The 26,698-nt window shown below is 40.3% G+C and overlaps 1 protein-coding gene across 3 annotated transcripts in view; it reads left to right on the top strand.

The window, feature by feature from the left end:
- The window catches only part of ABCA13 (ATP binding cassette subfamily A member 13), a 486,937-nt gene that overhangs the window by 437,923 nt on the left and 22,316 nt on the right, over positions 1–26,698 (top strand). For all 3 annotated transcript variants that reach the window (XM_054559199.1, XM_024249790.2, XM_054559198.1), the window contains one exon: positions 11,121–11,213. In XM_054559199.1, coding sequence (XP_054415174.1) covers positions 11,121–11,213 — 93 coding nt within the window. The remainder of the gene's footprint in view (positions 1–11,120; positions 11,214–26,698) is intronic.

Genomic DNA, 26,698 nt, shown 5'->3' with positions numbered 1-26,698 from the left:
TGCATCTATTGAGGTAATCATGTAGTTTTGGTCATTGATTCTGTTTATGTGATGGATTATGTTTATTGATTTGCATATTTTGAACCAGCCTTGCATCCCAGGGATGAAGCTGACTTGATTGTGGTGGATAAGCTTTTTGATGTGCTGCTGGATTCAGTTTGTCAGTATTTTATTGAGGATTTTTGCATCGATGTTTATCAGGGATATTGGCCTAAAATTTTCTTTTTTTGTTGTGTTTCTGCCAGGTTTTGGTATCAGGATGATGCTGTCCTCATAAAATGAGTTAAGGAGGATTCCCTCTTTTTCTATTGATTGGAATAGTTTCAGAAGGAATGGTACCAGCTCCTCTTTGTACCTCTAGTAGAATTTGGCTGTGAATTCTTCCGGTCCTGGACTTTTTTGGGTTGGTAGGCTATTAATTAATGCCTCAATTTCAGAACTTGTTATTGGTCTATTCTGGGATTTGACTTCTTTCTGGTTTAGTCTTTGGAGGGTGTATATTATTTCAGTAATTAATCTATTTCTTTTAGATTTTCTTGTTTATTTGCATAGAGGTGTTTATAGTATTCTCTGATGGTAGTTTGTATTTCTGTGGGATCAGTGGTGATATCCCCTTTATCGTTTTTTATTGCATCTATTTGATTCTTCTCTCTTTTCTTCTTTATTAATCTGGCTAGTAGTCTATCTATTTTGTTGATCTTTTCAAAAAGTCAGCTCCTGGATTCATTGATTTTTTGAAGGATTTGTTGTGTCTCTATCTCCTTCAGTTCTGCTGTGATCTTAGTTATTTCTTGTCTTCTGCTAGCTTTTGAATTTGTTTGCTCTTGCTTCTCTAGTTCTTTCAATTGTGATGTTAGGGTTTCAATTTTAGATCTTTCCAGCTTTCTCTTGTGGGCATTTGGTGCTATAAATTTCCCTCTACACATTGCTTTAAATGTGTCCCAGAGATTCTGGTACACTGTGCTTTTGTTCTCATTGGTTTCAAAGAACATTTTTATTTCTGCCTTCATTTCGTTATTTACCCAGTAGTCATTCAGGAGCAGGTTGTTCAGTTTCCATGTAGTTGTGCGGTTTTGAGTGAGTTTCTTAATCCTGAGTTCTAATTTGATTGCACTGTGGTCTGAGAGACTGTTATGATTTCCGTTCTTTTGCATTTGCTGAGGAGTGTTTTATTTCCTTTTATGTGGTCAGTTTTAGAATATGTGTGATGTGGTACTGAGAAGAATGTATATTCTGTTGATTTGGGGTGGGGAATTCTGTAGATGTCTATTAGGTCTGCTTGGTCCAGAACTGAGTTCAAGTCCCGGATATCCTTGTTAATTTTCTGTCTCAGTGATCTGTCTAATATTGACAGTAGGGTGTTAAAGTCTACTACTATTATCATGTGGGAGTATAAACCTCTTTGTAGGTCTCTAAGAATTTGCTTTATGAATCTGGGTGCTCGTATGTTGGGTGAATAAATATTTAGGATAGTTAGCTCTTCTTGTTGCATTGATCCCTTTACCATTATGTAATGGCCTTCTTTGTTTCTTTTGATCTTTGTTGGTTTAAAGTCTGTTTTATCAGAGACTAGGATTGCAATCCCTGCTTTCTTTTTCTTTCCATTTGCTTGGTAAATATTCCTCCATCCCTTTATTTTGAGCCTATGTGTATCTTTGTACATGAGATGGGTCTCCTGAATACAGCACACCCATGGGTCTTGACTCTTTATCCAATTTGCCACTCTGTGTCTTTTAATTGGAGCATTTAGCCCATTTACATTTAAGGTTAATATTGTTATGTGTGAATTTCATCCTGTCATTATGATGCTAACTGGTTATTTTGCCTGTTAGTTGATGCAGTTTCCTCATAGCATCGATGGTCTTTACAATTTGGTATGTTTTTGCACTGGCTGATACCAGTTGTTCCTTTACATGTTCAGTGCTTCCTTCAGGAGCTCTTGTAAGGCAGGCCTGGTGGTGACAAAATCTCTCAGCATTTGCTTGTCTGTAAAGGATTTTATTTCTCCTTCGCTTATGAAGCTTAGTTTGGCTGGATATGAAATTCTGGGTTGAAAATTCTGTACATTAAGAATGTTGAATATTGTCCCCCATTCTCTTCTGGCTTGTAGGGTTTCTTCAGAGAGATCCACTTTTAGTCTGATGGGCTTCCCTTTGTGGGTAATCTGACTGTTCTCTCTGGCTGCCCTTAACATTTTTTCCTTCATTTCCACCTTGGTGAATCTGATGGTTATGTGTCTTGGGGTTGCTCTTCTCAAGGAATATCTTTGTGGTGTTCTCTGTATTTCCTGTATTGGAATGTTGGCCTTCTTTCCTAGGTTGGTGAAATTCTCCTGGATAATATCCTGAAGAGTGTTTTCCAACTTGGTTCCATTCTCCCCATCACTTTCAGGTACACCAATCAAATGTAGATTTGGTCTTTTCACATAGTCCCATATTTCTTGGAGGCTTTCTTTGTCTCTTTGCATTCTTTTTCTCTAATCATGTCTTTTTGCTTTATTTCATTGAATTGATCTTCAGTCTCTGATATCCTTTCTTCCGCTTGATCAATTCAGCTATTGATACTTGTGTATGCTTCACGAAGTTATTTTGCTATGTTTTTCAGCTCCATCAGGTCATTTATATTCTTCTCTACACTGATTATTTTAGTTAGCAATTCATGTAACCTTCTTTCAAGGTTCTTAGCTTCCTTGCATTGGGTTAGAACATGCTCCTTTAGCTTGGAGGAGATTGTGATTACCCACCTTCTGAAGCCTGCTTCTGTCAGTTCATCAAACTTATTCTCCATCCAGTTTTGTTCCCTTGATGGCGAGGAGTTGTGATCCTTTGGAGGAGAAGAAGTGTTCTGGTTTTTGGAATTTTCAGCCTTTTTGCTCTGGTTTCTCCCTATCTTCATGGATTTATCTACCTTTGGTGTTTGATGTTGGTGACCTTTGGATGTGGTCTCTGAGTGGACGTCCTTTTTGTTAATGTTGATACTATTCCCTTCTGTTTGTTACTTTTTCTTCTAACAGTCAGGCCCCTCTGCTGCAGGTCTGCTGGAGTTTGCTGGAGATCCGCTCCAGACCCTGTTTGCCTGGGTGTCAGTGGCGGAAGCTGCAGAACAGCAAAGATTGCTGCCTGTTCTTTACTCTGGAAGCTTCATCCCAGAGGGTCACCTGCCAAATGCCAGCCAGAGCTCTCCTGTATGAGGTGTCTGTTGGCTCCTACCAGGAAGTATCTCCCAGTCAGGATACACAGGGGTCAGGGACCCACTTGATGAGGCAATCTTTCCCTTATCAGAGCTCGAACACTGTGCTGGGAGAACCACTGCTCTCTTCAGAGCTGTCAGACAGGGACGTTTAAGTCTGCTGAAGCTACCCCAAGTCACCCCTTCCCCCAGGTGCTCTGTCTCATGGAGATGGGGGTTTTATCTATAAGTCCCTGACTGGGGCTGCTGCCGTTTTTCCAGAGATGCCCTGCCCAGAGAGGAGGAATGTAGAGAGACATTCAGCCTTGCTGAGCTGCAGTGGGTTCCACTCAGTTTGAACTTCCTGAAGGCTTTGTTTACACTTTGAGGGTAAAACCGCCTACTGAAGCCTCAGCAATGGCAGATGCCCCTCTCCCAACCAAGCTCGAGCATCCCAGGTCCACCTCAGACTGCTGTGGTAGCAGCGAGAATTTCAAGCCCGTGGATCTTAGTTTGCTGGGCTCTGTGTGGGTGGGACCCGCTGAGCCAGGTGCCAGGCACTGGAGGAAATCTCGTGGTCTGCCAGTTGCAAAGACCATGGGAAAAGCGCAGTATCTGGGCCGGAGTGCACCGTTCCTCCCAGTACAGTCTCTCACAGCTTCCTTTGGGTAGGAAAGGGAAATCCCCTGACCGCTTGTGCTTCCAAGGTTGAGGCAACGCCCCACCATGCTTCAGCTTGCCCTCCATGGGCTGCACCCACTGTCCAACCAGTCCCAATGAGATGAACTGTGTACCTCAGTTGGAAATGCAGAAGTCACCCACCTTCTGCGTCGATCTCTCTGGGAGCTGCAGACTGGAGCTGTTCCTATTCGGCCATCTTGCCAGCTCTCTCTTTAATTCTTTAAATTTGGTTTTCATTAGTTCTTTGATGATGTTTATAATAGCTGCATTTAATTTTTTTCTTCTAAATCTAGCATTTGAGAACACATAAACAATTTCTTTTGACTGCTTTTTCCTCCCCAATTATGGGGAGAAACTTTCTTGTTTCTTTGCATGCCTTAAAAATTTTTATTGAAAACTGGACATTTTAGATAATTGTAGCAGGTCTGGATTCTGATTCTCCCTCCCCTATAGTGGTTATTGTTGCCAATTTTTTAAAAGTTTATTTGTTTATTTTGTGTTTGTGTCTTACTTATTTGCCTGAGATAAATCTATGAAAACTCTTTCTCCTTTAGTGAGTAGCTACTGACTCCTCTATTCATTTTTTATTTTTTATTTTTATTTTTGAACCGTCTCACTCTGTCACCCAGGCTGGAGTACAGCAATGCAATCTTGGCTCACTGCAACATCTGCCTTGTGGATTCAAGTGATTCTCCTGCCTTAGCCTCCCAAGTAGCTGGGATTATAGACACCTGCCACCATGCCCAGCTAATTTTTGTATTTTTAGTAGAGACAGGGTTTCACCATGTTGGTCAGGCTGGTCTTGAACTCCTGACCTCAGGGGATCCACCCACCTCGGCTTCCCAAAGTCCTGGGATTACAGGCATAAGCCACCGTGCCCAGCCAGTTTGTTTTTTAAAATTTGTTCTCATTTTTTAAGACCGGCTCATAGGAGTCACTCTGTTTATGCATAGGCTAGTTGCTAGTGAGTGACTGGGCACAAGTTGTGCTCAACCACCTCAGGCCAACAAGGTTTTTTTCTTTGCAAATGTATCTGTGTGTGGAGAGTGAAGAAATTCAAAGTTCAGGCTATTTTCATGTTAGCCTAACTTTACTGGCTCCTTTTGTGTCTCTCCTATGTGCATGTGTATAGCCTCTGGGTTGACAAAGAACATGTGGCTGGCTTGGGCCCTCTCCAATCTCAGCTGCACATACGTGCAGCCACAGCTATATGCATGCTATATCCATGCAATTCCAGTCTAGTAGAGGCCAGATACTGGAGGTATTGGCTTTTTCTGTTTGCTTGGCTCCAAAATAATCATGTATATCAACAGTATCACTGGACCTGGGCATTATCCAATGGTCCAAATTGTTTGCACCCTCTTCAGCTGGGGCAGAGAAGCTGCTGATCCTCACGGTCTGCCCTTCCTGCCAGTAGTTGCATTTTGGTGAAACTAGGGAGAGTGGGGAGCAGCCTATGGCTGGAATGCCACTGATTATCAGTCTTCTTATCCTAAGTTTAGCAGTTTGTCAGCTAAAAGTGCTTCTTAGATTGTGATATGCCTTTTTGTTCAATTTTCAGAATTTTGAAATGGCTATTTTTGTTAATTTTGTCCAGATTCGTCATTACTTTTTGAGAAAACAATTTACCAGTTTATTCATCTGACCCTAGTTGGAAGTCCTACCCTGGGATTTTTTTTTGTTGTTGTTTTTCTTGTATTTCACTTCAGAAAATAAAATTTTACATTGAAATGAATTAAATTTGATAAACCTTCTCCTTTATCATAATGCATACATGTGTTTGCTTAAAACAATCATTTTGCTTTGCCAATTCTAGAAACTCTCTACATTCTTGTATTTATTTTGCTGGAGTTTGTTTGCTGGCATGAGAACATGAGCCTTCATGTTCATGCAGAAGTTCTAAGATTGGGTAAAGTGGTGTCATGATAAAAATTTCATTTATTTCTCATATAATTATTATAGATTGTTCTCAGAAAGACTGCATATCATTGCAATTTCTCTTTTATATCCTCCTATTCATTTGGTTTCACATTAAATATGTATATGTTCATTTCCATAAATCTGTCCATATCCATGCAGTACAAAGATCAAAATTACTCACTGTTGATGAAGAATGGGGAAGCTTATGATTTATTCTGTGATTCTAAAATGGCAGCCTTTGTTGAGAAAAGGTCTCTGTATTGGACATTTTCCCCTTAACTTTGAGTTCATTTATCATTGCCTCTTCTGGTTCCTTACCCCAGGGAATCTTGGTAAAGCATGGAGCAGGAAACTGAGGATAAGAACCTTGCATACTACTTTTCTTACTAAGGGAGTTGAAATCAGTGTAATCAAGAATGACCAACGCTACTTTTTTCTCACACATCCAACATCATGAATTCCAATATAACTCCTGAAATCTCTGCATTGCCTAGCCATATTTCTGTACTAATTAGATTATCCAGCCATACAGGAAATTTTGTGTTTATTTTTTGAAGCTAGCACATCTTACATGGCCAGAGAAGGAGAAAGAGAGTCAAGGGGAAGGTGCTGCACATTTATTAACAACCAGATCTCATGAGAACTCACTCACTATCACAAGAATAGCAACAGGGAATCCTGCCCCATGATCAAATCATCTCCAGCCATGCCCTTCCACCAACATTGGGGATTACAATTTGACGTGATATTTGGGCAGGGACACAAATCTAAATCATATTACTTCATAACTGACCTTTCCCATATCTCATGTTTTTCTCACACTGCAAAACACAATCATCCCTTCTCAAAATTCCCCCATGTCTTAACTCATTTCATCATGAACTCAAAAGTCCACAGTCCAGAGTTTCATCTGAGAAAAGGCAAGGCCCTTCTGCATGAGCCTGTAAAATAAAAAAAAACAAATTAGTTACTTCCAAGATATAATGAGAGTACAGACATTGGGCAAATACACCTGAACAAAAAGGAAGAAATCAGCTAAAAGAGAGAGGCTAGAGGCCCTGAGCAAGTTCAAAACCCAGCAGAGTAGTCATTAAATTTTAAAGCTCCAAAACAATCTCTTTTGATTCCATGTCCCACATTCAGGCCACACTGAAGCAAGGGGTAGATTGCAAGGCCTTGAGCAGCTCCGCCCCTGTGGTTCTGCAGGGCTCAGCTCCCACGGCTGCTTTCAAGGGCTGGCATTCAGTGCCTGTGGCTTTTCCAGGAATGCAGTGCAAGCTGTCAGTGGATGTACCATTCTGCGGTTTGGAGGGTGGTAGCCCTCTTCTCACGGTTCTACTAGGAAGTGCCCCAGTGGGGACTCTGTGTAGGTGCTCCAATCCCACATTTCTTTTCTACACTGCCCTAGTAGAGGTTCTCCACGAGGGCCACGTCCATGCAGCAGACTTCTGTTTGGACATCTCGTGTTTCCATACATTCTCTGAAATCTAGGTGGAGGCTCCTAAGCCTCAACTCTTGCCCTCTGTGCATCCGCAGGCTTACCGCCATGTGGAAGCCACCAAGGCTTACTGCTTGCACTCTCTGGACCAGTAGCCTGGGATCTGTCTGGGATAATTTAACGATGGCTGGAGGTGGAGCAGCTGCAATACAGTGAGCAGTGTCCTGAGGTTATGCAGGGCAGTGGGGCCCTGGGCCCAGCCCACAAAATCATTCTTCCCTCCTAGGCTTCCAGGCCTATGACGCAAGGGGCTGCCTAGAAGGTCTCTGAAATGCTTTTGAGGCATTTTTCCCATTGTCTTGGCTATTAACATTCAGCTCTTCTTTACTTATGCAAATTTCTTCAGCCATTCCTCCTCAGAAAATGTGTTTTTCTTTTCTACCATGATGTCAGGCTGCAAATTTTCCAAACTTCTATGCTCTGTTTCCCTTTTAAATAAAAATTTTAATTTCAGATCATCTCTTTGCTCATGCATAACAAAACTGAAGTATGCTCTAGTTTCCAATAAGTTTCTCATCTCTATCTGAGATCTCCTCACCCTCGACTTATTGCCTGTATCAGTATCAGCATTTTGGTCACAACAATTTAACAAGCCTCTAGGAAGTTCCAAACTCCCTTATTTTCCCGTCTTCTCCTGAGCCCTCCAAACTGTTCCAACCTCTGCCCATTATCCAGTTCCAAAGCTGCTTTTACATTTTCAGGTATCTTTATTGCAATGCCCCTCTGTCTGTACCAATTTTCTGTATTAGTTTCTTTTCACACTGCCATAGGGAAAAGAAGTTTAACAGGCTCACAGTTCCACAGGCTGTACAGGAAGCATGGCTAGGGAGGTTTCAGGGAACTTACAATCATGGTAGAAGGCAAAGGGGCAGTGGGCACGTCTTACATGGCCAGAGCAGGAGGAAGAGAGTGAAAGGGGAAGTGCTACGCACTTTTAAACAAACAGATCTCGTGAGAACTCACAATCATGAGAACAGCAAGGGGGAAATCGGCCACCATGATCCAGTTACCTCTGACCAGGCCCCTCCTCCAACACAGGTGATCACAATTTGATGTGAGATTTTGGTGGGGACCCAAACACAAACCATGTTAGACCTCCACTTGTCTGAACTATGTTTAAGAAACTAATATATAAGTGACTTAATATTCTGCCTCTTTAATTAGAGTACCTACAGTGCACCCATAAGATGATTACTTTTACATTGAAATTAATTAAAGAAATATGTGTTTGTACAGGAAAATATATAAGGCATATTTGGAAAATTTATGACATGTATCTCTTGGACTTCATGCTAAGCAACTATAACAAAGAAACCTCAACTTACAGTGGCCCAGACAAGACATATTTTTTCCTCTCGCTAAATTCATGTCAGTGGGCTGTGCATCATCAGGCCAACCAAGGCCTTGGGTTCTTTCCACCATGCCACCATCACCATCATCATGGTTGACGTTGACTCATCAGCACCATATCTACATCCTAGCTCAAGGGAAGTGGAGAAAAACAAAATCCAGGTCAAGTGGCCTGCTGTATTTCAACATGACCCAGAAATTGTACATTCCATTGAGCTGAGTTTGTTGCATGTCCACATCGACGTGCATGGAAGGCTGAGAAATATCTTGATCTGAATGCCCATTAACCCACCCAGGAGACTGCTTTATGACTGTTCTCCAATAATATAAATAACACATGCTTCCTGTAGAGTATTTGGATAATGCAAAATGGTAAAATAAGTAAGGAAAATCCATCATTAATTTCATTTTTGAGATATTGACAGTCATACTTTTTTGTGTGTTTTTCTTCCTAGGAAGTTTTTTAACATACCTGTGCAATTCTCTGAATACACATTGTCATTTTACCATTGCTATATTATGAACTTTTCTCCATGTGATTAATTGACTTTGGTGAACCTCATTTTAATAGCTAACATATGGATGAACTTTTACTTATATGAGTGATATATTCTCCTACTGTGAAACATTTACCTGTTTCCAGATGCTTACTATTATAAATAAGTTGTTACATGCATTTATATTTTCAGTGTTTTCTAGGGTAAGTTCTTAGGAAAGGAATTACTGCCAAATTGGTGTTCAAAAAGTTATGCCAATTTTTACTTCCACCAGCAATATATGAGATGACATATTTAGAATGACTGAGAAAATGGCCTTAACTTTGTTTTTTTTTTTTTTATTTGAGAACTCATTGTTTTTGAAGTGGCGATTGGAAATAAAAACCCCTCGTTTTTCTCTAGAATACACAAAAGTACACATGAACAATTTTCCAGCAAGAAAATAGTTTTAAAATCAATTGATTTAATGGTTTATCTTTTGTAATTTGTTGGTATGTTTATTACCCACGAGCAGTTCTTTGAATGGTCTCTACATGTTATTTACCCTTTTTTCTCTATTATATTTTTTTATTTTGTTTTAAACTAACATATATGAGTTCTTTATAATAAGTGTGTATCAACCTCTACCCAGTATGTCTGTTGGAATTTTTTTCTTTCTTTTTTTTTGAGATGGAGTCTCGCTCTTCTCACCCGGGCTGAAGTGCAGTGGCAAAATCTTGGCTCACTGCAACCTCCGCCTCCCAGGTTTAAGCGATTCTCCTGCCTCAGCCTCTTGAGTACCTGGGATTACAGGTGCCCCCCACCACGCCTGGCTAAATTTTTGTACTTTTAGAAGAGACAGGGTTTCACCATGTTGGCCAGGCTGGTCTCGAATTCCTGACCTCAGGTGATCCACCCACCTTGGCCTCCCAAAGTGCTGGGATTACAGGTGTGAGCCACCACGCCTGGCTGGAATTTTTTAATGCTAGTTTGCTGTGTTAAGACACAACGACTACAAACCCCTTAATAGCTTCTTCCATTGCTTTTCTGCTTAGAAAATATCTTCCCATATTCAAATCATTATGTATATAAGATAGTAACATCTTGTTTGGGGCTCTCTTATCTTGTTCTAATGACATCTGCCTTGTAATTCTTTAGTGTATTACTGAATTGCAATTATTTTAGTTATATAGAAAATATTTATGTTTTCTGGAGCAAGTCTTCTTTCATGATTCCTCTTTCATTATTTTTCTTCCTTTCACCAAGTAATTTTAAAGATATACTTTATAATTATTTTAAAATTTTCTCATGGGAGTGATAAATGTAAAATTTTGATTAGATTTACTATATATTATAATATATTTTCATTATTATAATAATATAATTATAGATTACCAATTTTGTAACATATTTCGAATTGAAATGTCAAAATATAATTTAAATTATAATTACATGTTAAAATGTAATTTATGGTATTATATTTTATATTATACACTATATTAAAATAGAACTTATTTATATTTTACATATAATTAATTTACTTATGTTTTATGTTTACACTTAAGGTAATATTTAATATTTATATTAACATATTAATATTATTTTATATTACACTAATTTTCATATTATAACAGTTTTTCCGTTTTCAAAATATCCATTCTTTACTTCTCTTCCATGCCTCCTTCCATTGATTCAATATTTCATTTGTGCCTATTAGTAAGGCTTTCTTGTTTCTTTTCATAAAACATCCACATTGCTTTGTTAAGATTATTCTTATTTTGTATTTTTGTACTATTGCTAAATGCTTCTCTTCTATATATTTTATAGCTGGTCTTCCTGGTATAAGAAAATACTGATTTTTTGTTAATTGTAAAATTGGCTGTTTTTGGCTAACATGAGATTTCTGTATAAAAAAATTAAGTAATTTGCCCTAATGGTATCTTGTCTCCTTTTTGTTTTGAAAAGTTTGACTCAACCCTCCCATCTTCAGGAAATGGCTCATTTTTGTCTCTTTTCCTTCCTCACAGCATGGAGGAGTGTGAGGCTCTTTGCACAAGACTGGCCATAATGGTCAACGGCAGCTTCAAATGTCTTGGTTCTCCTCAGCACATCAAAAATAGGTGCGTTGAAGTTCTCCTTTTGCTTAAATATTTACTATGAAATCAATAGCATGATGCAGGGTTATGACTGGAGATGCCTTAGAGGCAAGTATGTTCCAATTACCTGCTGGCATAAAATAGGAGAGAAGGCTCTTAGGGGATAAAATACTGTGGCTACTAAGTCAAAGACACAGCAACTCCCAAACACAGAGTCTAGTGTTCTCCCTGTAAGGGAGACATTTTGCTTTTCTCTTGCCAGGAGGACATTGTTCTCTCATTGTAGTGACATTGGTAGGGGTGAGAATAAGATTGCAGAGTCAAGATGATGACAGGACACAAAATGTCCTCTACACACAAAATGCATTATGAAAAGACTGTACTGATATGTCCCTCATCTGCAGTGAATCAAAGTTCCCATTTTATCCTACCAAACACTATCCTTTTGAAAAAGACCATCAATTTATAAGGGTAAGAGAGGGTTGTTATGGTTGCTTTCCATTTGGATTATGAAAGACTAAAGACTTCTTTCCTGTGCTTATTGATCCTTTATATTTCTTCCTGGTTAATTCTCTTCATTATTTTCATTTCCTTTTTGGAATCTTAATAATTCTGTTATCAATTTGTGTGAGCATTGTTACATCCTGGTATAACATTAAAAAAAAATTAAAGTTGCCTAAATACATGTCCAATGTTCCTTTGATTTGTTTAACCTGTCATTCTTATGTAGAATAATTTATCCATTTATGTTGTTAAATCTCTTATTTTCATTTATTCAATGTTTTTAAGGTTAGGATTCTCAAGCAGAGATTTGGTAGTCATATGTAAATTTTAAATACTTTTAATTTATGGGGAAAATAGCTGATGCTCAGTATTGAGATGACATAGTAGGGGGTGAGTGTCCATTTTTAGAGTTAGGCACTGCTGAGATGGTCAGCCTCACAGTTGCTTGCTGCTTCGGGTCAACCACTGGTCAGATGCACCTACTGGAAACTATTTTTGGTATGTACTCTGCCCATCTTTAATAAGTATCATCAAAAGAAAAATAATATTTCATGCTCTCCAACCTTTATGAATGCCTACATAAAATTTTATAACCCATTCCTGATTGTTGGGTGATTTATGTCTGATTTATGTTTACAAAGTTTCCCGCAAGAGCCAGCAGGATGAAGCACATGGGGATAGGTTTTCTCTAGCTGTTACATTCTACATACTGGAAAATCTGTGCCTACTTCGGAGTTTGGGTTCCCATAATGTGATATATGGGTTGAGCATGAATTGTTAGTGGATATGAACTGTAGGACTATATTAAACAAGAAATGGCTTGTGGGTTATTCACTGAAACATCAAGCTTAATAAAATTTAAAAAATAATTTGTGGCCAGGTGTGGTGGCTCACACCTGTAATTCTAACACTTTGGGAGGATGGAGTGGGAGGATCACTTGAGGCCCAGAGTTTGAGACCAGCCTGGGCAACATAGTGAGACCTCATTTCTACAAAACATTTTTTAAAAATTAATTTAAAAAAATTATATCCAGGTGTGGTGGGGTGCATCTGTAGTGCTAGCTACTTAGGAGGTAGGAGGATCAGTTGTGTCCAAGAGATCGAGGCTGCAGTAAGCCATGATTGTGCCACTACACTTCAGCCTGCGTGACGGAGTCAGAAAACAATTAAAAAGTAAGTAAAATAAAATAATTTGTAAAGTGCTTATTCTTCTATAACTATAAACCTATAATAAACAAACACATGATGATGCCTGTTTCTATAATATTGAGATAAAGAATAAAGGATTGATCATGACATAGCTGGTAACGATAACTAGATTTTTCATAAACTTCGGCATCCATACCTGGGAGTCAGCAACATCAGAACCCATTTCTCTGATGTGGAGGTGTTGAGATGGATGAGAGAACTTGTAGTGGGGCTCCTTCCTCCTCCTCTCCATCCCTTTCTTTCCATGAACATGAATTGTTAGGAACATGAATAAGGAAGAGTAGGGTCTGGGTGTGGGAAGAGGTTCTGAGGAGATAACTCAGGAGAAGGTGACGGTTTTGGAGGGAAGATTTTGGCTGAATTTGGGCAGGGATCTGGGTGTCAGGATGTCCCCGTGGAGAGGCAGGAGGCTGGTGAGGAGGGTCCCAGGCTTGGGCTGGGAGACGTATGCCCAGAGGGAGAACAGAAGACAGGAGCTATAGAAATCCCACAGAGGTGGGACCCAGAGGGCAGGGCTTGGGCCTCAGAGACCAGCTCCCCTTGGGAGGGGCAGGTACAACAAGAGCCTGCAATGAGAGCCTAGTGGAGTGAAGCCAGGGGAGCATGAGGGTTTAGCCACCTTTAGCTTCTGAATTGCAGTGCTGACCTTGACCTCATGGACAGTCGGGAACTCTCAAACTTCAGCGCAGGTCTCAGCAAATTCGCCTGTGACAGGAAGCTGAGGCTTGCACCTGCTACGGCAGTTCACTTGGACAAAGCAACCATTTTTCAGGGTGAAGTGGGGAAAGTGGAAAAGGAATGTAAGGATCAGAAAAATGAGGAGCCACAGAAATATAGAGGGAAGAATGTCCGTGGCAAGTAGGGACAGATACATAAGAGGAAAAAACAAAATGGAAAGTGAAGTGAAATTTCCCAAACCAAAGAACTTTTCCTACCTCACTCTCTGCCCCAGGCACAGCCCTCAGAGAAGTGGGGCCTCAGATGAGAAACAGCTCTTCCATGGGACTTCAGACCCCACCTGGGCTCCCTGAGTTCATCCCACCTTCCTGAGTCTGGGGAGCAAGACCCAAGCGCAGAGATCACTTTCTACCCCAATCTGCGGGTGGCACTGTCTTTCCTTCCCACCCTCTGTCGGTTCAGTCAGCCCCGTAAACCCATGCCTGACTCTGCTCTGATTCTCTTACTTCCTGCTGTGCTCATTTGAGTTGCTTTCTTGGGTCCTAAGCAAAACTTTGGTACTTGCACTTCACCATCAGAGAAGGGTTTCCGCAGAGGACACCAAATCCCATTCCCATGCTTCTAATAGAGCATTAACACCGCGGCATCCTGCTTCATGCCTGGACTGACCTCATCCTTAGCCCACTGTTTTAAAATATAGTGTGTTAATAGAAAAATTGAAGTACAATAGGGCCAACAGATCAGGAGACGACTGTCTTTGAAAATACCACGTATTACAGTTTCCAATAATAGGGGCATGGCACACAGGGTCCCATGAGGGAGCATCAGGTCAGCCAGGAGGCAGAAGGCAGCTGGAAGGAAACATGATGAAGGGCCTTTTTTGTGGTTTCTATTGGAAGGAAGGGGTGAAATAGGGCAAGCAAGCCTGGGATCTGCTAGTTCGAATAACTTTAGTGGGCTGTGCGCATAGGGGTTGTCCCTAGTTGTCTAGTACCTGTCCCTGGGGTGACTGGGGTAGGTGGATTGTGGCTTAGCATGTGAGAACCCCTTAGAGGAGGTGTTTGAGATGGTGCTTGCTCTAGGTCAGCTGGTTTGTATTTGAAAAAATGAATTTATTTGCAAGTTGTTTACTATCTTTAGGAATGGCTAGCTCTGGGAGGGGCAGTTCTTCCAGAGTCAGCAAGTCCCCATATTTTCAAAGTATTATAATACAGAAGATAACAGGCATGGTTAATACACCCACTCCAGGACTCACTGAGGCTGAGTGGAGCCATAAGTGCAGGGCCAATCACATTCTCTTTGCCTGGAGGAAGCCAGGCTTGCCCACTTTGCAGAGGAAGGCAGGGAGCTCTGGCTGTGCCAAGGGTTCTGAAGTCCCCCTTCTCTTCCTTGGAACAGACTTTTGTTCTTCCTGGGAATCTTTAATAGCTTGTTTCAGAGCTATTATCTACATAGTGAATTTCCAAACACTTTGAGGTTATAGAGTTGTATTAAAAAGCAAGTTCCTTGGACCCCTGATCTATGGATAACCTAAAGCTCTGTGTGACCGGTCTGTACCAATCATCCATGGAGAAGGGCCTCTGAGAAAAAAAAAATGCAATAGGCCACTATCTAGTGTGTATTTCTATCCATTGATATCAAGTTGTTATGTTAACTGTGATGTTGTTTCTTACCTGAGTCACAATTTAAGAAAAGTCAATCAATATTATATCTTTTGCTGGTAAAATTGAGGCTATTTGCTTCTGACATTTAATATTTCTTTAACAAATGTTTATTGAAACCCAGCAAGGGGATGCAGAGGTAGGTCTGATGCAGTTTATGCCTGCTTTGGTACTCACAAGTGCAGAGAGTGAGCCCGGCACATGCCTGGTGACATCACAAGGCCTAACAGGGCAGACAACATAGAAAAGGTATCAACTAGAGTGTTCCGTGAAAGGGCCATATATGCCAAGTGGCCTCCAAACCCAGGAAAAGCCGAGAAATCAAAGAAGGAGGAAGACACATCCAGTTTGTTGGTAAAGGGCGATTTCCTGGGGGCACTTATGAATGGAAGTGTGGTCTTGGGAAGCAGCAAGACAGGTAGACCTCTGCAACATTACTCCCCAGACCCAGGGCTCTTATATCATAGGGAAAGGGCACCTACCCTAGAGAGACAATTGAAGACACCCCTCCATAACAGGCAAGAGTGCTTCATGTGTCATGGGCTATCATTTGTGCAATAACATAAGGGTTACCTTGATCTAAAGGCGGGAGCGCTTGTTCTTACAGGAAGGACAGGAAGTGAAGTAGGAATCAGGAGGCATTCACGGGCCTAGGCTAACCAGAAGTCAACACGGTAGATTAGCATCCATGATGGAGTCACTGTTGTCTCCACATGGAGCCCTGAGGAGGAGGAGGAGGAGGCCTTTTTTAGTTTGAGAAAATAGGGAAATATCTTAGACCTGGAAGTACAGGTAAAATTTGGTTAAAAGGGGATTTAATTCTAGATTGTATTTAGTAATAAAAACATCACTACAGAATTGGAATTTGAGAGCAAATAAGAGGGACAGACATATACCAGTCAAAGCAAAGTTTAGATTTCAACATGAAAAATAAAGAAAATCCTCAGGCTAAGTAAAAGCAGCATGACTGTTTTAAATGTTCCTTGAGCAACCCTTGGCTTCGTGGTCTTAATTTCGTTTCTGCAGCTCAGCACTGTTTCGTTTTGGGTTGGATAATTCTTGGTTGTGGGAGGTTGTCCTGGGCATGTAAGATATTTAGCATCATCCTTGGCCTGTGCAGCACCCTAACCCCAATTGTGACAACTAAAAATATCTCTTGACATTGGCAAATGTCTTTTGGGCAGCAAATTGTCCTGGTTGAGAACCACCGTCTCAGCTGTTACTTTGTTCTATGTCCCCAGAGACATGGAACATACTGGGAAACTTAGTTACAATAATAGACCAGATTCCAAAGACATTAGGCAGTCAACCCTGCCTTTCCTATGGCCAGATCTGAAACATGTCCTGCTCAGTGGCTAAGAGGAGGCAGGTGTATGAAGTAGGAGTATGTCAGCAAATGGGCGCAAGGATGGGTAGAGGGCATTGCACACAGGGCATTGTCTTCCCAGAGGCAAACCCTCTGGGCTGTGGAGTGATCTCATTTTGCAGAGGTCCAAGATCCATGGGAAAGGAGTGCCCTCTTCTCCTTTCAGTCTCAGTACAGCCCCAGTATGAGATGTATGAAGTCATAGTGGAAGGCCAGAGGGCGTGAGAGGAGCTGCAACTCTGCAGGCCAGCGTCACTCAGGTGCTTTCTCATGCTTCTTTAAATACATCCCTACCCCACCTCAGTGTTTGTTCTCACTTGAACACCTTGTTTGGACCATTCCCCATCACTGATTACACAATACTCCCACCCACAGACACCCAGGATGATTCTTCCTTTTTCCTTGAGATTTCTCTGGCTTTTTCAATGCTTGGCATTTTCTTCCCTTTGCTTGTGTTTTTTTCTTTATAGCAATAATCTTTTCCTCTTCTTTGGCATAAGTTTGCATCCTGCCTGCCAAAAGATCGGTTTGTAGAGTGTTTAATATCCACAATCTTACCTCATTCCAATTCAGTGTTCTGCTCCTGGAGAGCACAGACTTCGTCTTTTATCAGTCCTGCTCTTGCAATATGCTCATGCATCCATGTGATTTAGGAGATAAAATCTGAGGGCAATGACAACCAGTCCGGTCCTGGAGGTCTTGATGTCTGAAAACCCAGGGGTACCACAATAAAGAGGATATGTGTGGTCCTGAAATGTTTAGGTTTTAGTTCACCAGGAGGTTTAATACTGCCAGATTCTACATTCATTATTTACTAAATTGGTGTCCTATGCTCTTCTCAAGTTCTAGATCTTCTTGTTATAGTTCCTTAAATTATCTTTTTGATACTTCTAAGTAGTTAAACAATGCTTTTAACTTTAGATTGGTATTCCAATGTATTTCTAAACTGCTGTATGTGTTCATAAGTTAAGAACTAACCAAATTAAAGTTTAAAGAATCATGTCTATGGTTTATCACTTCAACAAAATAAGCCAACAATGGATTTCTATTGGTGGGATTTAGCTAAAAGAATTCTCCTGACTCTGGTTTTGGACCTCATCATGCTCTTCCTGGTTTCAGCCAACACCAACTGCCGCAATCCTGAGTCTGGTGCAGGTGGAAATATTTGTTCAAAATTGGTAACTGATTTCCCAGAAGGACAGACAGCATCTAGAGTATAGAATTTTGGGGACCCAACCTCATAGAGAAAAGTGGATTTGCTCCCTCCCTGGTCATCTTAACCTCATTCCAGCACTTCCCTTCTTCTCTCCCACCCTTGTGACCTTCTGGCCTATTTCAACTGGAGAAATCATCAAGTCCCTCCCTGTCCCCTCTCCAGCCTGCAGGACTCTTGCTAAGCTTGCAAGGTCGTCACAGAGTGCTCCTCAGATGCATTCTTCAGGTGTCCTTCCTGTGGTATTACCAAAACACACCCTCAAAGGATTATTATTATTTGTTCTTTCTGCCAAACCTTCTCTCCCCTAATCCATTCTCTACTTCTCAGTTTCTCTAGCCTGGACCCAGTTTACACCTGGGCAACACCTGTGCCATTTTCCTCTTGGAGCAGAAGGGGTTAGAATGCTGCTGGATGTCCTCCCTTTGGGCTCAATAAACTCCTGGAAAATTCTCTTCTCCCCTTTTACTCCCTGGCAAAGGAAAATTTGCCCCTTATAAAATCTGTAGAGTGTGTCCTAATGCACAATCCTGGACCATCTCTTAGTGATGATATGTCCCCTTGTCTTGCATCACTATATTTCTTTCTTCTTGCCTTTTTAGCCTATAGATATTCCCCCTTTCCTAGTTGTCCTCATCCTCATCTTTTATCTCTTTTATCTTCACCATTTATTATACTCTCTTACCTACTGCTCTGAGCAAGGTATATAGATTATCTAGCAATCTGGATAATAATATTGAGAACTAATTCTATATAGCACTTACTGCATGCCAGCTCTAAGTGCTTTATACACATGAATCAATTTATTCCTCATGGCAATCCTACAAAGTAGCTGTTATTATTACCCTTCATCTTATAGGCATAAAAAAGTAGTTGTAGAAAGGTTGAGTGACTTTTCAGGATTACCATCTAGTAAGTAGAGGGACTGAGATTTGAACCCCAGCATTCTGGTGCTACTTTGCTCTATGATGCATCATCTCATGATTGTCCACATTTAACAAATGAAAGAAGTGAGCCTCCTACCTGTGGTGGAGCTGCCTTTCAACTGCAGCCAGTCTGACTCCAAGCTTGCAGGCCTGGTCACCATTTCCGCTTCCTTCCTGCTGGAGCACTTCCTAGAGCCGTAAGCATGAATGTGCAAACTCTCACTGCATCTGCAATGGTGTCTGCACCAGCAACTCTCTCTTGTTGACATGTCTTTTTGCAAAATTTTAATATCTTTTCCATTCCTATTGAGACCTCATCATCCTACTCATTTAACAAGTAATTTCTAATTTCCTGAGAGACACCTCTTGTCAGCTAGCTTTTTGATGGGCTCTCACAAAGTTTTTATTTCTTCATTATCCTTTTCTTTCTTTGTATCTGTGTCTGAGAAAGCAATCTGCTTCTTTCTTGAGTGTTTTTATTCTGTTTGATGATAACATGATCGATTTCCCTTGGGATACCTTCTGTCAGTGGTTTTATTCTGCTTTGTATCCTTGATCTTTTCACAGTCAAGAGCAGTTAATAACAGAACATCAACCACATTGACTTAACCATATTCATCGTTATTTGTAGTAAGAATCCAGAGGTAACTAGTTATTGGCATTCCTTAAGAGGTCCTAGGCCTGACAGTGTGGGTGTTCCCAAAGTGGCTGCTGTAGCTAATATATCTATGTTCTAGGCAACAACTAAGAAAAGCAGAGAAAAGCAAAAAGAGCACATGCCAACTGTCTGTTCCCTCTTAAAGTAGCTTTCTGTCAGAGTCCCACCCAGCAATTTGTACTTAGGTTTATTTGTCACCCCGGCTACAAAGAAGTCTAAGAAATGTAGACTCTAGCCTGGCACTTTGCTACTTAAATAAGGTTAGGTTTCTGTTCCCGAGGAAGATAGGGATCATGGATGTGGAGTGGGAAGCCTGCAGCCTCACTTATTCACCTGACTGGATTCTTTTCCTCCGTTGAGAGTAGGTCATTAGGTTGAGCAGCTGAGCTGAACGGACTCTTGGGATTTCAATTTAAGATTGTCATATGCTGTGAAAGAGCCCTATATGTAATAGAGATTCATGAGTTTATGTGTGAGCACATGATAGAGTGTGTGCATGTGTGTGTGTGTGTGTGTGTGTGTGTGTGGCTCAGTTGACAACAGAGGAGAGCTGGAGTGGAGTGGCACTCACCTAATAGCCACAGGTGGCTAAAACTATCCTTTTGGGCACTGATGTTTTGTCTCAGGCAATTAGGGATGCATCCTTAAATCCTCTGCATGTCATAAACTGAGCACATAATGGTGCCCTGGTAGCTAGCTGCCTTTGTACTTGCAGACACTGAGCATATTCGTAACTTACCTGGAGGGAAACATTAACAGCTGCATGCGGCACCTATTTGCTTTTCTCCTGCCTTGAACCTCATTGACATAGGAGGCTTAAGTCTGACTTGGTAAAAACACTCCTCTCATGGAGAGGAAATAAAGCATGCTTCTGAAGCACAGAGTTTACAATTTGAAATACTCCAGGCCAATTTATGATTTTGGGGTGAGGGAGGATAAAGGCTGTTTATTTTGTTGTTGTTGTTGTTGTTTTCTTTTTTCTTTTCTTTTTTCTTTCTTTTTTTTTTTTTTAGACAGAGTTTTGCTCTTGTTGCCCAGGCTGGAGTGCAAGTGCAATGACGCGATCTCGGCTCACTGCAACCTGTGTCTCCCAGGTTCAAGCGATTCTCCTGCCTTAGCCTCCCAAGTAGCTGGGATTACAGACATGCACCACCATGCCCAGCTAATTTTGTATTTTTAGTAGAGATGGGGTTTCACCATGTTGGTCAGGCAGGTCTTGAACTCCTGACCTCAGGTGATCTGCCCGCCTCAGTCTGCCAAAGTGCTGGGATTACAGGTGTGACTCAAGGCACCCAGCCTGTTTGTTTTTCTTTCTTTCTTTTTTATTTTTTATAAATAAAACATAGCTTCAAATGATTTAAAGAAATTGTTAAGATTATGAGAATTTACATTTCCTTGAGTTATCAACTGTAAACTTTGAGAACCAAGAATAAAAGTAGAATAAAGTTCAAAGGATCCCATCATAGATGTGTTATATAGCCATCTAAGTTAAAATATAAAGAATAGTGTAGAAGGGTTTGTTTGTGGATTTTTTTTCCTAAAAAAATGATAGGAGGCGGAATGTTGTTTGAGCTCTCAAGCTACCACTGTCTGAGTAGCTGCAAATTAATGTATCACCTTATGTGACACCATATGCTTTAGTGTGGCAACTTTGACTTAATATATCTATAAACCAATACTACAATCATAACATCTCAGATTAAAATTGCATCACCACATAATGAAGTGGATCATTTAAAAGTGAAATAGATAATTCAGTATGTTTATGTCATTTTCACAAATGGGGAAGGAAGTTTGCACATGAGCACATAAAATAATTTCTGCCATGATGTGAAACTATGGAATGATGTGCTACTGAGTTATATTTTTCTATATTTTACTTTAGTTTAAAGCATCATATAATTCACCTGCTGCTACTAACCACTGAATTAATTCTCTTTACTAGAAATGATTTTATTAAGAGAGATAGTGCACCTCCATATCCTCAGCATGTTTCACCTCACCTGCTATGTGTAATTTGTCATCTCATTTGTTGTCACAACATCATGTTGTATGAACACAGCATTGCTCTGACATAATTAGCTGGGAAGACTTTCTGATTCTTCTGCCATTCTCACGCTGGGCATTTTGGTTAGCTGCCTCTGGTCTTGGAAATTCAGGTCATGAACAGTATCACCCAGAGCTGTCACTTTACCAAAAGTAAGCATTCGACATTCATTTTCTAATATTTTCTGTAAGAATAACAGAATGCTTTTGACTCACAATGAAGATGGAAAATAGAAGTGTTGGAGATATTTTTAGATGGGTGAAGTTGTTGGGGACTCAGACTCACATCATGAGTCCTGTTCATTCCTACACGTTTATTGAGTAACCACTTTATTAGAGATGGTGAAAATGTGATTCCTAATCTCAGTAAACTCGGCATAGTGTAGAGGCAGAGACATAACAATGAATGCAACACAATGTGATAATTGTTCTAAGAGACTGGTGAACGAAATGCTGTGTTGTGCACCTCAGTTTAAACCTGCAAACATTACTGAATGTTTACATAGTGCCAGGGTCTTGGGATTGAGTGGGTAGTAAGGCATGAGCCCTGTAAGAACTGGGCTAGACACTCAAATAAAAAAATTATGTAAGAAAGACCATTAGCTTGACAAGAAGGTTTCAAAGCCCATGAGGTAGGAGTTAGGAGGAGGAAGAATGCACATGCATTGTTTTAGGGGAAGGATTGGCACAGGTGGTTTTATGGGTGAGGAGGAATTTAAACCACGTGTATGCTTAGCCAGCTAATCAACTATGAATGCATTAGAGGTAGTGGCACAGAGATGAACAATGCAAACCATGCTTGAAATAGCTTGACTGCAAGTGGAATACAGGTGGAATCATGGGGCATAAACTTGAAGAGAATCTTTGGGACCAAATAATGGGAAATATTAATTCTAAGGTAAAAAAAAAAGGCAAAATAATGGAGGAACAAAGGGAAGCAAAAAGAAACAGGAGAATAACTGGCCTATTAAACAGAAGTTTTTGTTCTCTAGTAGGAAGTTAAATAAGACAAACTGAAGTCAGCTGGTGACCAAGCACATGGAGAAGGCAGCATGGGTGCAGGAGATGTTGGAGAACACGATAATAGAACTTTACAGCCAGCTGATCTGAGCTTGAGAAAAGGAGGTGCCTTCGGGTTTGGGACATGGAAAGATAGTGATGTCTTTAGAGAAACAGAAGTTGGGTGGGCTGTGAGGGTGAGGAGGATTCTGGGTGTTGAGTATGTTCCTAGGGAAGCACTGATGGGCTGTTTGGAGAATTCCTATGAAGAAGGGCCGTTGATATTCATGTCTGTTTTGCTATGGCAAGAAGGAGGAGAGAAAACTTAAAGTTGGGGGTGATTATTGCATGTGGTTGAGAAGGAGGAATAAGTAGCTGAATTCATCACAACTTTGAAGCAATATTTATAAACTGAAGTAAAGTGAGCTGAGCTCAGATTCATGCTTCTGCATTTATTTTAATTATTACTAAATATAGGCAATTTGCCAAATGCTTTCTGTGCATGCTCTTATTTAATCTTTATTACATAATGGCTATTATTGTACCCACTTCACAATAAAGAAACTGAGACCTAAAGAATTTAAGCAGTTGGCCCCAAAACAGAGTTAGTATTGAGAAAAGCAGTTTTCAAACTCGATTTCTTGACTCTAAGTTTCTTATTCTTTCCATACCACTTCAATAGTCTCAACCAACTTTATGTATAACTGACTAAAGAATAAAGCTTTGCTTCAAGTACATGTCGTGGACACCTGCGTGATGAAACCTACACACTTTACTCTTTGTTGAATTTACTTCCTGTGTATTTACCGAGAGAACAGACTATCTTCTTTTAAAAAGATGCACAGACTCTGCTTTGAAAGCCTAGTTTGATGAAATAAAAGATATTTAGAGTAAGACTCTTACTCACTTACTACCTATGTAACTTGGAAAAAGTTAACATCTCTGGAGGTAGTCTTTTTCTTCAGTGGAGATAATAGTACATATTTTATAGTATTTTGAAAAGAAATGGAGGAATATACCAATCATTTTCTCACCTGCGTTAATCCATTTGCTGTTACTATAACAGAATACCAGAGACTGGGTAGTTTATAAAGGAAAGAGGTTCATTTAGTTCAGAATTCTGGAGGCTAGGAAGTCCTAGATTTGGTGGCTGCCTCTGGTCGGCTTCTGGTGAGGGCCTAGTGCTGCTGGATAGCCTGGCAGAAGCACAGACATATGAGTGCAGCTAAAAGAGACAAGCACAAGGGGTCAAGCTTGCTATGTAACAACCCACTTTAATGAGAACTAGCCCAGTTCCCTGAGAACTAACCCAGTCTCTAAAGAACAGCATTAATCCATTCATGGGGAAAGAGTCTCCGTGACCCAAACACCTCCGACTTAGTCCTATGTCCCAATACTACCACATTGAGGAATTGAGGTTCCAATACCTGAACTTCTAGGGGACACGCTCAAACCATAGCACCACTTGAGCATAGCTCTTGAGGCAAGAGAGAGCATGCCTATGCTTTCTCTTTCCCCCGCTGTAAAGTTCTTTCCCAAGAAAAACACATGACTAGTTCCTTTAGTTCTCTGCTCAACTGTCCCCTCTTCAGAGAGGTCTCCAGTATTGATTGTAATTATTCATAGAAGCAGAACACCTAGATGTTAGCTGACAACATGCCTACATAGGAATAAGACTGTTTTCCAGCTTTCCCTACAGCTACATGTGGCCAAAGAGTTACAGTAAGAAGAGATGTCCACAATGTCAGGGATATGAATTTGCAAGGAGGGACATCCCTGATTCTTCCCTTTCTTTCTTCCTTTTACTTTATGCAGAGCTGATGGCTAGAGATGAAGCAGCCATCTTGAGCCACGAGGAAATCTTAGCAATGGAGACCTGTGAAGCAGAGCAATAATACAGAATGAGCCAAAGGAATGCTTTTTCTGCTCTGGCTGCCTGACTTCAGACTTTAAACATTAACGTCCTTACTATTTTGGGCTGTCACTGTACATGAATCTGAACAGACTAATATTCCCTGTGACATATTTAATATAGCATTAATTTATTTACTTAGAGGTTATTGTCTACCTCTGCCCAGTAGAATGTAAACTTTCTGAGGGTAAAACCTTTTCTTCTGTTTACTTCTGTATCCTTACCATTTGAAATAGTGCCAGGTACATAAATGTGCTCAACGTATTTGTTTGTTCAACAAACAAATTCATTTGTTCAATGAATGAATGTATTAATAATGAATGTAAAATTCCTAGTACATGGCAGCTTTTTGCTTAATGGGAATTCCTTTCAGAATGCTGCAACTAGACTCTAAAAGACGAATCAGATGAGGCCACTCAAGCATTCAGCTTCTGCCTAGCTTAATGAACAACAACCACTACTAAGAACAATAACCGACCCCTTTGATGGAGACTTTTACTCTGATCCCATTTATCTTTAGATAGGGTGAAGCCTGCTTTCTCTCAAAACAGTCTGCATTATTCATGATTAGTTTGCTGCTTTTCGAAACTGGACTCTGTCTGCCTTTGGCATCTCCACTAACAGAAACTATCAGGTGTATGATTCAGCCTAATTGCTGCCATGGCCTTGGCAATATTGTGCTGTCACCTTCTCTGCTGGACAGCCAGACTTAGTGCTGGTGTACACCGGCTTGCCAAGAATTAATGTGCATTGCAGACAGCAAAAATATGCCATTCCAGAATCCAACTGTACACTATGGGATTATGATTTCCTATTGTAAATACAGCCTAGGCACAAGAAAACATAGCCTAACCAAGGAAATGGATTTCTTTATTCCAGGTTTAAAATGTATCAGGATTGGGATTTGGGAGAAGCTTTGCTTAATCTGAGTTCAAACTATGAGCCTAAAATGTGTGTGTGTGTGTGTGTGTGTGTGTGTGTGTGTGTGTGTATTTTTAAATGCACCGGACCACAACATTTGTTTCATAGTTATCTTACAAATTTTATTTTTTCATTCCATTTTTATAAAAGAACAAAAAAAATTCCTAAAGCATCAGTTACATTTTGGCAAAAAAAAAAAAAAAAAAAATGCTGCAAAGTCTATAAAAACTCAATGGCTTAAAAAATCATTTGCCTTCAAGAGCCTGCAGGTTTTATGGAGATGGGCTGGCCTGGGCTGGATTTGTGTACCTGTCCCTTGTCATCCTGGGATTGGTGTCTGGAATATTGAGGCACCAGAATGGACAGGCCAAACTGCACGAGGATGAATCAAGCCTCTGGTCACATCACCGCTACTAATGTCCTTTTAGCCAAATCAAGTCACATGGCTAGCCCAAAGTAAAAGGGTAGGAAGGTAGTCCCACCCATAGTGGAAAAACACCACATATAGCTGCATGGCAAAGGACACATATGTAGGAATGAGAAGAATTGGGGCAATATTTACAATCTGCTACAATCTCCAAATATATTTACCGATTTTTAAAATTATTATTATCTATTTCTTGGTCTTTTTTGTTCTACTTTTCCTTTTAGGAGAGTTTCCTAGATTTAAAATTTTTATGTGTTTTGAAGATCTTTTTTGTTTTTGGATTACTACTCTAAATATTTTATATAATATCCTGTCAATATTTCAAGGATAAAATGTCTTTTATTACTTTTTTAAAAAACTTTTAGTTTTAGGGGTACAGGTGTAGGTTTCTTATATAGGTAAATTTCACGTCATGGGAGTTTGGTGTACAGGTTATTTCATCACCCGGGTAATACACATAGCATCCTATAGGTAGTTTCTCAATCCTCACTCTCCTCCCATCCTCTACCCTCAAGTAGGCTCCAGTGTCTATTGTTCGTTTCTTTTTATTTATTTATTTATTTATTATTATTATACTTTAGGTTTTAGGGTACATGTGCGCAATGTGCAGGTTAGTTACATATGTATACATGTGCCATGCTGGTGCGCTGCAGCCACTAACTCGTCATCTAACATTAGGTATATCTCCCAATGCTATCCCTCCCCCCTCTCCCCACCCCACAACAGTCCCCAGAGTGTGATGTTCCCCTTCCTGTGTCCATGTGTTCTCATTGTTCAATTCCCACCTATGAGTGAGAACATGCGGTGTTTGGTATTTTGTTCTTGCGATAGTTTACTGAGAATGATGATTTCCAATTTCATCCATGTCCCTAAAAAGGACATGAACTCATCATTTTTTATGACTGCATAGTATTCCTTGGTGTATATGTGCCACATTTTCTTAATCCAGTCTATCATTGTTGGACATTTGGGTTGGTTCCAAGTCTTTG

This window comes from Pongo abelii, chromosome 6, assembly GCF_028885655.2.
Source record: "Pongo abelii isolate AG06213 chromosome 6, NHGRI_mPonAbe1-v2.0_pri, whole genome shotgun sequence".
NCBI lineage: Eukaryota > Metazoa > Chordata > Mammalia > Primates > Hominidae > Pongo > Pongo abelii.
The sequence above is the reverse complement of the archived record's forward strand: the minus strand, read 5'-3'. Positions and strand labels throughout refer to the sequence as shown.